This window comes from Terrapene carolina, unplaced genomic scaffold, assembly GCF_002925995.2.
Source record: "Terrapene carolina triunguis isolate 2854851 unplaced genomic scaffold, T_m_triunguis-2.0 Scaffold233, whole genome shotgun sequence".
NCBI lineage: Eukaryota > Metazoa > Chordata > Testudines > Emydidae > Terrapene > Terrapene triunguis.
Genome location: NW_020664584.1, coordinates 6846658 through 6859765, shown reverse-complemented (window position 1 = coordinate 6859765; position 13108 = coordinate 6846658). Strand labels below are relative to the sequence as shown.

At 47.7% G+C, this 13108-nt stretch overlaps 1 protein-coding gene across 1 annotated transcript in view; it reads right to left on the bottom strand.

Moving 5' to 3' along the window:
- AHCY (adenosylhomocysteinase) overlaps positions 1-13108 on the bottom strand; it is a 59053-nt gene that overhangs the window by 16276 nt on the left and 29669 nt on the right. The window contains exons 5-9 of the mRNA XM_026656841.1: positions 12528-12640; positions 8428-8635; positions 7487-7574; positions 6414-6531; positions 1332-1526 (exon numbers count right to left, since the gene is read on the bottom strand). Coding sequence (XP_026512626.1) covers positions 1332-1526; positions 6414-6531; positions 7487-7574; positions 8428-8635; positions 12528-12640 — 722 coding nt within the window. The remainder of the gene's footprint in view (positions 1-1331; positions 1527-6413; positions 6532-7486; positions 7575-8427; positions 8636-12527; positions 12641-13108) is intronic.

The window sequence follows — 13108 nt, the reverse complement described above, 5'->3', positions numbered from 1 at the left end:
CCACCAAAGCTGGGCAGGCACAGGAAGAACATGCTACGAACACCTTGACATATACAGCATGAACAATTCTACATGAGCCAGCTCCCAAGGCATCTCACACTCCAGCCCCAAAATACAGGTCATGGATTTAAACCACAGCATGACCCGCAGTGTTCCTGTCACAAGTTCCGGTCCAACTCTGTTGTGAGCAACATGCTGGCTACAAGAGCAGCCCTACTTCAGTGGTGTATGTTTAGCACCCTTAAATCCAAACACACGCTGATGCAATGAAGCTTCTATAAGCAAATACCTGATAAAAGAATTAGCTTGTTCATAGGTAAGATACCATATGTAAATGAGATGTCTGCCTCCTGATGGATCCATTTTATCAGATTGTTCACTGCTTTAGGTAATAAACACTGACATCACAAGGCAACTTGTTTCTAAGGATCCCAATCAACATTAACTTAGTCTCAATACCTGTGAGAGAGGGTTACATTGCTCCCATTTAACCGCTGGGGAAATGGAGGCAGAGGTTACCCAAGGTCACATGGCAAAACTAGGTCAGAGAAGAGAGTGGACATTTTTCCTTTTCTTTGCAGAAATGTCACGCACAAAAAGTTTTGAAGTTTCCAAACCTTGAAAGCTGTCCAAATCAGAGACAACCCCCAGCCCCCGTGAGACACACAGCTGGAGTGAGTGTATCCTACCCAACAGTCAGGATACCAAATGACATGTCACAGCCAGCTCCCAATCAAAAGTTACAACAGCAAATAATTTTTCAATTTGCTTTTTAAAAAATCCAAAACCCACCACTGTGAAAACATTTGCAAAAAGCAAAGCACCAAAAATGTAGAAATATTGCAACTGAAGTTTCATACAACTGAAAAGTTTTTGTGGCAGTTTGGTTTTCAAATGTGTGTTTTTGGTGCCAAAAGGTCTGAAAAATGTCAAACTAGCTCTAGTTGTAGTTAGGCCTAACTGGATAATATTAAAGAGAGGAAAAGGAGGCAAGCTTTAGGGAGGGGAAATCTCCCTAACAGTGAGCTGGTAGATTGTGCAATGGCCTCCCAAGGAAAGTGTGTAAAGCCTACAGGTTTGGTGATTTCACTGAAAATTACCCAAGACTGGAAGACGTACTATGGAACAACCTTGCACTCGCCAGGCCCAGGAGAGGTCTCATCCACCTTCTGCTTTGTACGGCCATTTTGTCAGCTTCTGAATGAACACATGCCGAAGTTGGATTTTAGCGCTCTAAGCTTAGGTTACTTACAAGTCTATCTGAAGGACTGGGTTGGGTTCACCTGTGCAAGTATATGGAAATAAGATTAAAACACTGCACCCTAACGCACCTTCTTTGGCAGGATATGGACTCCCACGGGATACTTGTCAGTATTGGTCCACAGCTCAATCTGTGCCAACACCTGATTGGTGAAGGAGTTGCTCATAACAAAGCTGGGGTGACCCATGGCACAGCCCAAGTTGACGAGTCGGCCTTCTGCTAGAAGTATGATGTGGCGGCCGTTCTTCAATGTATATCGGTCCACCTTCACGGAAAACAAAACAAACACCAATGAGACAAGAGCATGGAGGCAGTGTATTCCACCCAAAGTCTGGCAGTCCCATCCATCCCGCACAGATGACCAGCAGTTAATATGCAACTTAAACTGCTTGTAATTGAGCTTGACACCACGCACCGTCCAAGTCAAAACATTTGTCTCTCTGTAGGCTGGTCTCACCCAACATGGAACCTAGCAGCTGCTGCTCATTTGGATTGACTTTGAGTCGATCATTTATCCAGCTCCCGGGTTTCTACAGGTCTACTGCCATTGGAGGAGGACTACTCTAGGCTACCTAACAGCACACATCTGACATATGTGTCAGAGCCAGAGTGGTTCTCTGCACGCAGCCAAACAGGTGCATCTATGTAGTGTGTCAAGACCACCTGCATACACCTAGTCTGCCCTCCCTCCCCATCACACGTCTCACTACATAGACAAGAAGGCAGTTCTATTTTAGATTCCTAACGCAATTGGTTTTGCTTTCCGAACCCCCACCCCACCCCATCGAGGGGCAGCTTTCAATCAGATTATGTGGTCTGCCACAAGTCTCTCCGCAGAAACAAGTGATCTTGCAAGTTCATCTGCCGAGAGGAGCGAACAGCAATGCAAGATTGACTGAGATGACAAATAGGGTCTCTGAGCCTGTCCTGAAAAGAATGGGCAAAATCCAGGACTCTTATATTTGTCACGTGCTTCTCAATGCAACAGTTTTACTAGGTGCCGCACGACAGTTTATTCAGGCATCTAGGGCACAGGCTAATCCTGCTATTCATTTCTGCATAACACGTTTGCCCCCCTTTCCTATTGCTTTACCTCATCTGGGAACTTACTCCATTAAAGCCAACAGTGGAATCCTGACCAATTCTGGATCTCAAAGTTATACTGGTGTCACTGCTCAGGCCTTCTACTGAGTTATTACAGAATAGATTGGATCTTTGGTATTTATTTATGTCACATGTTTGGAGGGACACTGTCACATTATAGGTCTTTGCCTATGCTATTAATATCTTAAGTTATTCAAAAGTGAAAGACAAACACAGTTTCTTGATATTTACGCTTTTTTAAATCTTTGCCTTTCACTCAGTTTGCACATAGAACACTTTCCATTTTGATCTGAGCGCTACCATATTTGAGTTTCAGGCCTTGTAAGGCGCAGAGTTAATTTTAACACAACTGTTCTCAGGGGGATTTTTAAAATTTGAAGAAATATTTCTATTGAGATTTTAAAAAAAGCTTGTTTGTACAAAATATAAACTTTGCACCAAATTTAAACTAACACAGTCTCTCCCTTTTTATACAAAGAATTCTACAGGTCGTGCTAAAAACCTTATGGGAAAATAGTCATGTAGCTAGGGCATTCTCTGGCTGTGCTTAAATACTAGAGATATTCCCACTTCAATGCTTCTGTGTCATTTATTTTCAGCATGGTTTGTGTGTAAAGTAAATGTAACTCCCTCAAACGGAAGCCCTAAACAGACTGGCCATAAATCTACCTTCATACTCCAGTTGGGCTGGGTGGAATTAGCAAGGCAGTTCTCTAATGCAGCGGTTCTCAAACTGTGGGTCGGGACCCCAAACTGGGTCACGACCCCATTTTAATGGGGTCACCTGGGCTGTCATTAAATTTGCTGGGGCCCGGGGCTGAAGCCAAAGTCCAAGCCGCACCGCCCAGGGCTGAAGCCCTCAAGCTTTGGGGCTCAGGCTTTGGTCCCCCTTCCTGGAGTCTTGTAATTTTTGTTGTCGGAAGGGGGTCATGGTGCAATGATGTTTGAGAAACCCTGCTCTAATGCATAGTTGCAATGTTCCTTCTGGGACGGTAGTTCTCCAGGTGTAATTCGTGGGCCATCACTGGTGTGCAGAGCCCTTCCTGGAGTGAAATATGGGGGTGAGAAGGGAGAAGAGATGATCTGTGAAGCACTCATGCGAAGTGGCCAACAGAAGGGAACCGTTTACAAACTGCTGTAGTGCAGAGAAAAGGATCTCTTTTGGCACTTCCCATCTTGGTGCCAGGCAGAAGCTACAGGAAACTGTTAAGTACAAAGCCCCGTGGCTGTACATTCCTCTGGCTTTAACAGGGACAGCATGTCAGAAGAACCTGACAAAGAGGCAAAGTGATTTATCTCAGGCAATAAAGGGCACATTTTCAGAGGAGCTGAGCGTTTGTAAAGATCTCGCCCTAAAGCATTCCAAGTTAGCTAATTGAAAACACAGATTTATCACATTCTTCACCACCCTCTCCTAGCGGCCACTCTACGCTCCAATGGCACTGCAGCAAGAATGGACAGCCAAGCAATCAGTCACTGGCCTGCAGGCTCCTATAGCACCTGGCATAGGATCCAGGCCACAGCCTTAGGGAACTGCAGCAACAACAGGGTGGAGCCGGCAACAGTTACTGCCATATTGCTACTGGGCTCCGTTCATGAGTCTTCAGCTCTGGCTGCGAGAGCCCCGTTCCTTAGAGACCTAGCCAAGCTCTCCTAAGCAAAACTTTCTGTGAAGGGGCTTCACTCTGGATTTTCTGGCTTTTAAATTGCTCTTCTCCATCTGAAAATAGATTGGATACGTGATAAGTTCTCTCCTCTGAGTGTCCAAGTTCACCTTGCCTACCATTGGGTTTTCCTTCTGCTCTGCAGCTTGAGGTGGCGGGACCAGACATGTCAGTCACCAAGCACAAGGAAAGCAGCCCAATGGGAATGCACCAAGAGCAGAACCACAACTGAGCTAACATTAGAAACACAACTTATCAACTGCCCATGAACAACTCTACCTATAGAGTACAGCAGCGTAGATAGCTCTCCAATTAACAGGCGAGTCACAGCAGCAAGATGAGACACACCTCTTCCCTGGGTGCCAAAATGTCTCTCTTGTGCACGCTCAACTCCAAAATCAAGATTTGACAACTGTGAAACCAAAGAGATGGCCTTGAATATTTACAGGCTATACCCCGAGGCTCATTTGCCAGGCACTCTAAGTGAATAGGTGAGTAGTTGGCCAAGTTGCTACCTTGGACTGAAATGATCGTGGTCCAAGAGACAGATGATGCCTTTATTCTAGAGTTTTTGACCTTTCCTGTAGCATTTTGCTCTTACACTTTCTACGCTTTTATATTGCACTTTAGCCACCTAAATCAGTGCTTTTAGATGCCTTTTATCTGTTAGGTGGTAGAGCTGTAGAGACTTCTAAATGCCCAGATTCTTGCCAGGTAAGTCTTGGCTGTACCAAGGACATGCAGCGGTGACCAGAGATTTTCCTGGGAATGTTTAGGTTTGGGGCAGAACAATGCCGCACGGCCAGACACACTGCGTGCAGAAGAGATGGCTACTAGAAACGTTACTTTGATAGATAAGAACAGGGAAATCGAAGAATAAGCGTCCATGGTACATATAGTGGTTTGGTTAATTGCATCCAGGACCACAGTTAAGTGCCAGGGAGCTGTTCCATGCATTTCTGGAGACTACTCAGCGCTGTTGCCCTTGGGACATTCTTGACATACGGAGGAAAGAAATTCTCCTAGAGTTAGTTTACTCCCAATCCCTCTGGCTTTTCTTTCTCAACACTGAAAAGGTTTCAATTACTTTTGTGGAACAGCCTTTCATTCTTAGTTGCTCTGCTCAATGTCCAGGCTGTCAGACAGAGTGCCAGGGCGCTCAGACACGGCAGGGATGGAACATGGGCAACATATGATTTGGATGTTTCTACTCAGGAAGGAGATATGGAAGTGGCAAAGACAGCTCAATCGGCTGGGGAGCCAGAGCTCTGGGACCAAGAGGGGGCTTCTAGAATCACTGACAGTCTCTCCTGCTGAATTTTCCTCATTGGCCTGGATAGAAAAGGAAAAACACTGAGGAGACCGGTTGGTCGTGACTGACAGGAAGCTCAAGAAAGAGGCAACTCTGTATTTGGCTTGTTGGCAAAGAGGCCCCCAGCTGGTTCCAGTCTATCTGGAGAATCCACCCCTGAGTGCACTGACACCACATTCCTTTTAGCCTTCCATTTTGCCAACTCACTCTCTGTTCAGGGGTTACTGGGGACCCTGATAGATCCTGAGTCAAGTTTTCATTTTTCCTTCATTCTCCTGCCTCCTCTCTGCACCGAGCTCAGCCAGCACACAGAGTCCAACCACAAAGGGCCAGTCCCTGACAGGTGCTGCTGACCCCTGGCTGCTTACTCTGGAGAGGGCTCTCCAAACGATCAGAATGGATGCTCCCAGTACGGCTCACGCCCGGCAGGTCAGCACGGCAGGCCATGACCTGCCTGGATCCCAGCAGCCAAGCTAACCATTAGCTTAGCCTCAAGACAACCTCAGAGGCCTCATCCACAGGAGCCCAGAGGAAGGTTAAATGCCATTTGTCCTAGTCTCCAAACAGCCAGCTCTATTGGAGGACCCAGCCTGCTTTCAAGAAGCGAGCCAGGCCAGGAGCCAGAGACAATGCCCCATGATGGCACTGCAAATAAACACCTTTCCAAGCTCACTTTCTCCCGACATTATCGAAGTTGCCTCCTGTAATGAATGGTCTTTATCCAGTTCACTGCCTACACTAGCACCATTTTAAGTTCTGGGTCTCCCTTTTCCAAGGTGGTCACAATACAGAGAACAAGTCAAGCCATGGCTTCCAAGCCAAAGATGGCCCTAGTCTAATGGGTACCCATCATTCCAAATGCCAGGCAATACAGCTGTGCATCATTTCTTCTGCCTGTTGATCTGGTACAGAAGAAAGAAGAACCTGTTCATGTTTCCAACAGCAAGCAGCAAGGCTGGGGGTCTCCAGTTATGGAGAGTGTCTGAGGGGGAATCAGCCCTCCTATGCATGGGACATTGATTCGGATTAGCTGCCTCTCCCTCACGCTAGGTCCTGCTGAGGGCCGACTCACCTGGGGTTTAACATTCACCGTCTCCATCGCGTTATCGTTTAGCCACTTCGCATCAACTTCCACGTCAAAGTGGCCGATGTTACATACAATGGAATCGTCCTTCATCTGCTCAAAGTGTCTGCAACGAGAAACCAGGCTGTCACGGAGCAGGGCATCGGAGGGCGATGTTCCACTCCACCTGCGCTGGCTAGCAGCGCAGCATCATGCAGGGAGAAAGGGGGAACGCAAGGTGAATCCTGAGAAGATGGGTCCCCACAGGATGCCACCGGCCCAAGAGTGGAACCTTGAAAGAGGCTTGGGTGGGGGAGTCACCTCAACACCTTATCAGCCACCCCTTGTCAATTTTACCTTATGTCAATATTCACAGGCACAAGAGCAACAAGAGGGCAGTGGGACTGCTCCGGATGGAGGGACTGCAAGCTGGGGCTTGAGGGGAGGGGCCACCAGGGTATTTGTCAGGCATGATAGGGGCAATGAGCTTGTTTCATTAGCTCACAAACGGAATCTCTCTCCTGAGAGCCATGGCAAGATCCTGCGACAGGCAGAAAGTTCCCCTGGGCCATCACTAGAGCAACACCTTCGAATGGCAAACCTTCAACAGAATCAGTCATGTCTCTCCTAACGTTGGGGGCAAGAGTAGAACAAGAGTCAAAATTAAGCCAGAGGTTCTGGCCCAGCTTCCTCCCCCAGCTCTGCCTGTGTGCCTCAGTCTTGACTTGCACACCCCTCCTGTTACTCTGGTCCTGGATTCCCTCCCTCTCCCCAATCTCTGCCAGTGTCCCTCACCACCAACCCCCAGCACTCCCTGTTATTCCATTCCAGTGTTCCCTATGGCTCCACCAATGCCCCTCACCGCAGACCACACACCCCTCCCCACTTTGCGCCCCCAAAGAAACCATGTTTGGGATGTACAAAAATCTCTACTGGAGACCAAAATCCTGACCACCTGTGAACAAAATCCAGCCCCGCAGAGCTGAACAGCCAGTGCATGAACCCCCACTGTGCTGCCAAGCAGAGTCATGTCAATATCTGAACACCGGTCAGTTTGCATTCAGCCAGGGGATGGACAGTACCTGCCCTGCACGATATCAATGCATCCCGTGGTGGTGACAAAGATGTTCCCTTCTTTGCAAGCCTCTTCCATGGTCGTAACCTCATAACCTGAAGGTCAAAAGAAAATTGTCATTCTCTGTCCTGGCAAGAGCCTCCTCTCCCAGCCAACGCCGGCAAATGAAGGGAAGAGGCCCAGTTCTGATGCTAAACAGGAACTCCAGCACAAGAGGCAGTCGTCCCCCACCTGTTACTCTTTCATCCCGAGTGTCTGTGCGATGCAATTATTGACATAATGCCTCATTGGGCCACATTCTCAAAGGAAGATGCACTTGCAATATTTGCAGGCTCCACATTCGTGAGAGCACAAAGCTCTGCGTGTGCATGGACTCATGCATGGAAGTGGGGTGACTGCACGAGTAACAGCCAGGGATCATGGAGTCTGATTTGCTTCCTTGTCACTCTCTCAAGCAGGGCTTCACAAAGGGCTTCACATTCCTTAAGCAGCCTAGAGCATAACGGAGGTGGATGCTTGGTATTCTCAAGTGGAGAGAGTCCCTTGAAGTCTTAACCCAGGATGGAGGTTAGAGCTGCCTGAACAGAAGGAGCCAGCTCAACACCTGTTCAGAAAGTGGGCTACAGCACCACGAAGCAGAGAGGGCCTACCCCAAATGTTTCAACTATGGTGCAACCTCAAATCCAGGTAGCTATTTGGAGAGGATAACATCAAGCATCCCAACAGGAGTATGTAGTTTAAGCCATTAATGACTCCTGTCCCTACAGTCAGAAGGGAACAGTCCACTATGGGCACCATCACACTGGAGGAGTTGCCTCTATCAAAGGACTAGGGCTATTCATCTTCCTAGTGACTAACATCACTTAGTACTCTACAACAGACTACAGAACCCACCAATGTATACACCAAGTTCCGAATCCCCCACCCCGACAATCTGCAGTTACTCACCTTCCATGGCTGCCTGCAGCGCGTTGATTGGATCAATTTCCGTGATGATGACCCTGGCTCCAAAGTTTCTCAAGGCTTGAGCACAACCTTTGCCGACATCACCGTAGCCTGCCACGACGGCCACTTTCCCAGCAATCATGACATCCGTGGCACGTTTAATGCCATCAATAAGGGACTCTCGGCAACCGTAAAGGTTATCGAATTTACTCTGGGGAGGAAAGCAGCCATTTCAGAAGAGCTGAAGCAAACGCTAGGAGACACATATGCTTCCTATTTACAGAGAACCTAGATGAACTTATCAAATACCATGAGGCTGACAGTCGGCTAAATGCCTTTAACCACATCAGTGCAAGATAGGTCTAACTGAACATGGGTTTGGTTGCATTCCTTTCACTGGCTTTTGAACCTGGCCCAGATGGCTATAGCAGACATCTGTTGTCAGAACCCTCCTCATCCAGGAGGCATTTCATGTGTGTATTCACCTGTTGGCTAGTTCTTGGGCTCCTGAAAACAGCTTCCCTGGGATTACTAAAAGTGACCAACAACAAAATAAAGCATGGGAGCCTGTCGCATACAGGTGCATGGATAGCAGGAGTCGTGTCTCATACGTACACAGCAGGGAGCTGCTGTTCGCTCAGATTCCATGTTAAACATTTGCTACAGAAGCCTACGGACTGTTCCAAACATCACGGTTGGACACTGAACAGGCAGCAGTAACAAGATAGTTAGCGTCAGGGGTGCTAGAACAATTTTTATAGTGGGGGTGCTGAGAGCCATTGAACCAAACTGTAAAGCCTATATTATAATGGAAAACACTTCAAGCCAGGGGGTGCTGCAGCACCCCTGTGTAGTTCCAGCACCTATGGTTAGCATGCATGCAGATACTTCTAACTCTGCTATCTTTGCAGCAGTATCTTTAGGGAACGCATGTGTGTGTGTGTGTGTGTGTGCTCTAGAAGTGACAAGCAGCCAACTGCCTGCATGCATAACTCCAGGATTCCAAGCCACCAGGTCCCAAAGCTCGCAAGGTACATTCCAGTCACTGCTCCCCCACCATCTGCAATGAGCTGAAGTTCCACATAGTCACCTCAGTGGATACTCAGTCAAGGACAATCAGAGTAAAACTGCTCCAAGGTACCATGCATTCAAAGCAAGGAACCCTGGATTTCATTTCTCTCACTCTTGCCTTACAAATCAGTGACATAGGTATCTTGGCTGTGAGCAGCCCAACCCTGAATTCAAAACTCCGCTAAGAAACAGAAGCCAAACATAATGGCATTCCATGTTTTTATCCTCCTGAGCCTAGTGGGCATTTCTCACTGAAATGTCTTTCCCTCTTTATGCACTTTACCTTTTTCTCCCCACCCTCTGGCTCTGTTTTGGCAGGGGAGATGTGAAACTTAATCTGGGCCCTAAAAAAAAAATATAGATCTCAGTTTGAGAAATTACAGGACGCCAGGAAAGACTCCAGCTGCCGAAGTTTTGCTTTGCTTTACAGGACATGAATAACGAGATCACAGACGAGAAGATACAGCCAACGAGAACAAGGAAACTCCAGTTCTCCAAGCCTGCCCTCAATAACACCAGCAGGGAACCAGAATGCAGTGGTAAGGTTGAATGGCTAGAAGAACCCAAAAGAGGAGATGCAGCTTTTACAACTGAATACACACCTCTAGCTTGGCCCCTTTGTGTGTGCGCATCACGTGGGGGATCACATACTGTGTACCAAATACTGCACTATTATTGTGCCTTGTCACCTTAGATCTCAACTTACCTTCAACATACGAACTATGATCTCACAATTTAACGTATAGGCATTATAAACCACAGGGAACAGACATGACATTGTGCTTTTGGGAGCATAGAACAGGTGGCTGTTAGCAGAATAAAATCAAGAGATAAATCTAAAGAAGCACAGCGTTTTAGGATGGAAACTATCTTGCAGCCTTAGATATGGCAGACACTGCCAGCTATTCACTATATCAGAGGAACATTGTGCTGAAAGGCAAATGCCAAGTCTCAGTCTTATTCCAGACAAAAATAAAACTAAGTAAAAGTTAAGGATTGTCTGTAACTTACTGTGGCAAGATCTTCCTGCTCAGAATGTTACAGTGAATAGCTGCGAACAAACGGCATGGAATTGAGCAATTCACATGACAGACTAACCCACTCTGGCAGAATGTGGATCTTTGTCTCCCTCTAGTAGCGTCTCACACCCAGCTAGAGATGTAAATATTGTTTTAAAAAGTTAACCGGTTAAACGATTAAAATTATATCATTTATCCGGTTAACCGCTGGGGCTGCAGTCGCTCCGGCCAGTCCTTTGTGGTCACCAGGCTGATGGAGGCTGTTCTTCAGTTGGGAGAGTGGAGAGAAAGTGGGCCAAGTAATAGTTAAGGGAAGAGGGACTTAATGCCCCATAAGACAGCAAGTTAAGGTCCCAGTTCAGCCACCTTAAATGGCAGCAATTCAGTCTGGACAGTGGGAGAAGAAACTCCCTAGGGAAACCAAATCTATGTGGCTAGTACAAAAACCTGTTTTTCAAACTCTCCTGAGCCCAATGAGAAGCTTCTCCCTTCCCAAGGTCAGAGGCACAGATGGGGACCCAGCAACACATCCCAACGGGTAGAGCGGTGCTGACATGCAGTGTGGCACTGGGCAGCGCCATTTCTCATGGACAAGCTACAAGTCAAAGATTCTCTGCCCTGCAAACACCCACACTGGGACAAGTATCAGAGGGGTAGCTGTGTTAGTCTGAATCTGTAAAAAGAAACAGAGGGTCCTGTGGCACCTTTAAGACTAACAGAAGTATTGCAGCATAAGCTGCAATAAGCTTTCGTGGGTGAATGCCCACTTCATCAGACGCAAGAGTCACTTGCGTCTGATGAAGTGGGCATTCACCCACAAAAGAGCTGCAATACTTCTGTTAGTCTTAAAGGTGCCACAGGACCCTCTGTTGCTTTCCACACTGGGACAGAAAATCAGTAAGGGCAAGATTTTCAAAGGTATTCAGGTGCCTAATGCACCTCACTCCTGATTTCAATGGGAGTACATCACCTAGGCGCTTTTGAAAACCCCACTAGACGCCTACCTGCATCTTTAGGTACTTAAATACCTTTGAAAAACTGGCCCCAAGTTCCCCGCCTCCCTCTAGAGTCACCGCCACAATTCAGCAAGAAGTGAAGCAACATGCACTCACGCCCCAACCCAACGTCACTTCCAGGAATGGCAGGACAGCTCAACTCCCTTGCCCAACCCTGAGCTTGGGCAAGTGACTCTCCTTTGAGAACTCCATGGCAGTAGGCAGGAGACAGACAGCAAGGTGGTCTAGTGGAGCTGGCACTGGACTGGGAGTAGGAAGACCTGGGTTTTAACCTCAGCTCCTCCACTGACCTACAGTGACACCTTAGGCAAGTCTCTTGACTTCCACATCTGTTTTCCCTCCCATCCTTTATCTGTCCTGTCTGTTTAGATCAGTGGTTCTCAACTTGTTTGCCACTGTGGGCCACATATGCAGCTCTCTCTGTGTTATGTGGGCCACATCCACAATATATATACACACTATCTGTATGGGCCTAAGGATGTCACATAGGCCGCAGCTGTGTGCTGATTGGGCCACAAGCTGCCCACGGGCTGAGAACCACTGGTTTAGACTGTAAGCTCTTCAGGGCAAGGACGGTCTCTCACTGTGTGTTGGCACAGGGACTAGCATAATGTAGCCCTGAACTCCGCTGACAACTTTGCGTGCTGCTGTAATACAAATAAATATGGAGGAATGCAAATTCTTGGACACAGGCAAGGCACTGGTGCTTTATTTTGCACCACAATTTTTCTGAAGTTGCAAAAAACACGGAAAGGTCCATTAAGATGCCACACTGCATTAACTCCGACATTTCCCAGGTCCCTTCCACAGCCTCAGCCCACCCACCCCATGTCAAGATTTATTAGCCACCAGGCCTGAGAACAACCAGCCCCAGTCCGCGAGTGGCCTAGCATAGCATGCACCCAGATGCGGTGCAGAGCAGCAGACTGCCGTGGCACTAGCAGATTGCATTTCAATGGGGGGGGGGGGGAAAGCAGCAGAGCGCTGGCTGCGTTACCTTGGTGACAGAATCATTGACGTTGATGGCTGGCACTTTCAGGCTCCCATTGGCTTTCATCTTATACAGGTTGTGAACCCCCGTAGTTGTCTCCTCCGAGATGCCTTTAATTCCTGCAGGTGAGACCAGAAGAGCCATGTTGCAAACTGAAATGTCCAGATACTGTGGCAGGGCTCAGAGTGGCCTCTGGAAGAATTCTGCCAGTGGGGAGGAGGGAAGAGACAAGAACCCCTCTCCTATGGGACTGTTTGGGTCTTTAAACTCCAGGTTTACATCCCTGTGTTTACCTGATCCTCTCCCAATGTAAACAGCTTCAGTACGGTCTTCAGGGGGCAGCAGCGTTTTTAGCACATAAAGAAGTTACCAAGAAAATAGCTTGAGAAAGTCACAGCTCCCCAAATGCCCCCAAAATAACTTTGCAGATGCCAGCCAGGGATCTCAAGCAGCTGCAGAAGCATTAATGACTTTAGTCTCAACCCCCCTCTGAGGTATTATCCCCGGTTTACAGATATGGAAACTGAGGCACGCAACAATTACATGACTTACCCAAGGCGTCACAGGGAGTTTGTGGCAGAGCTAAG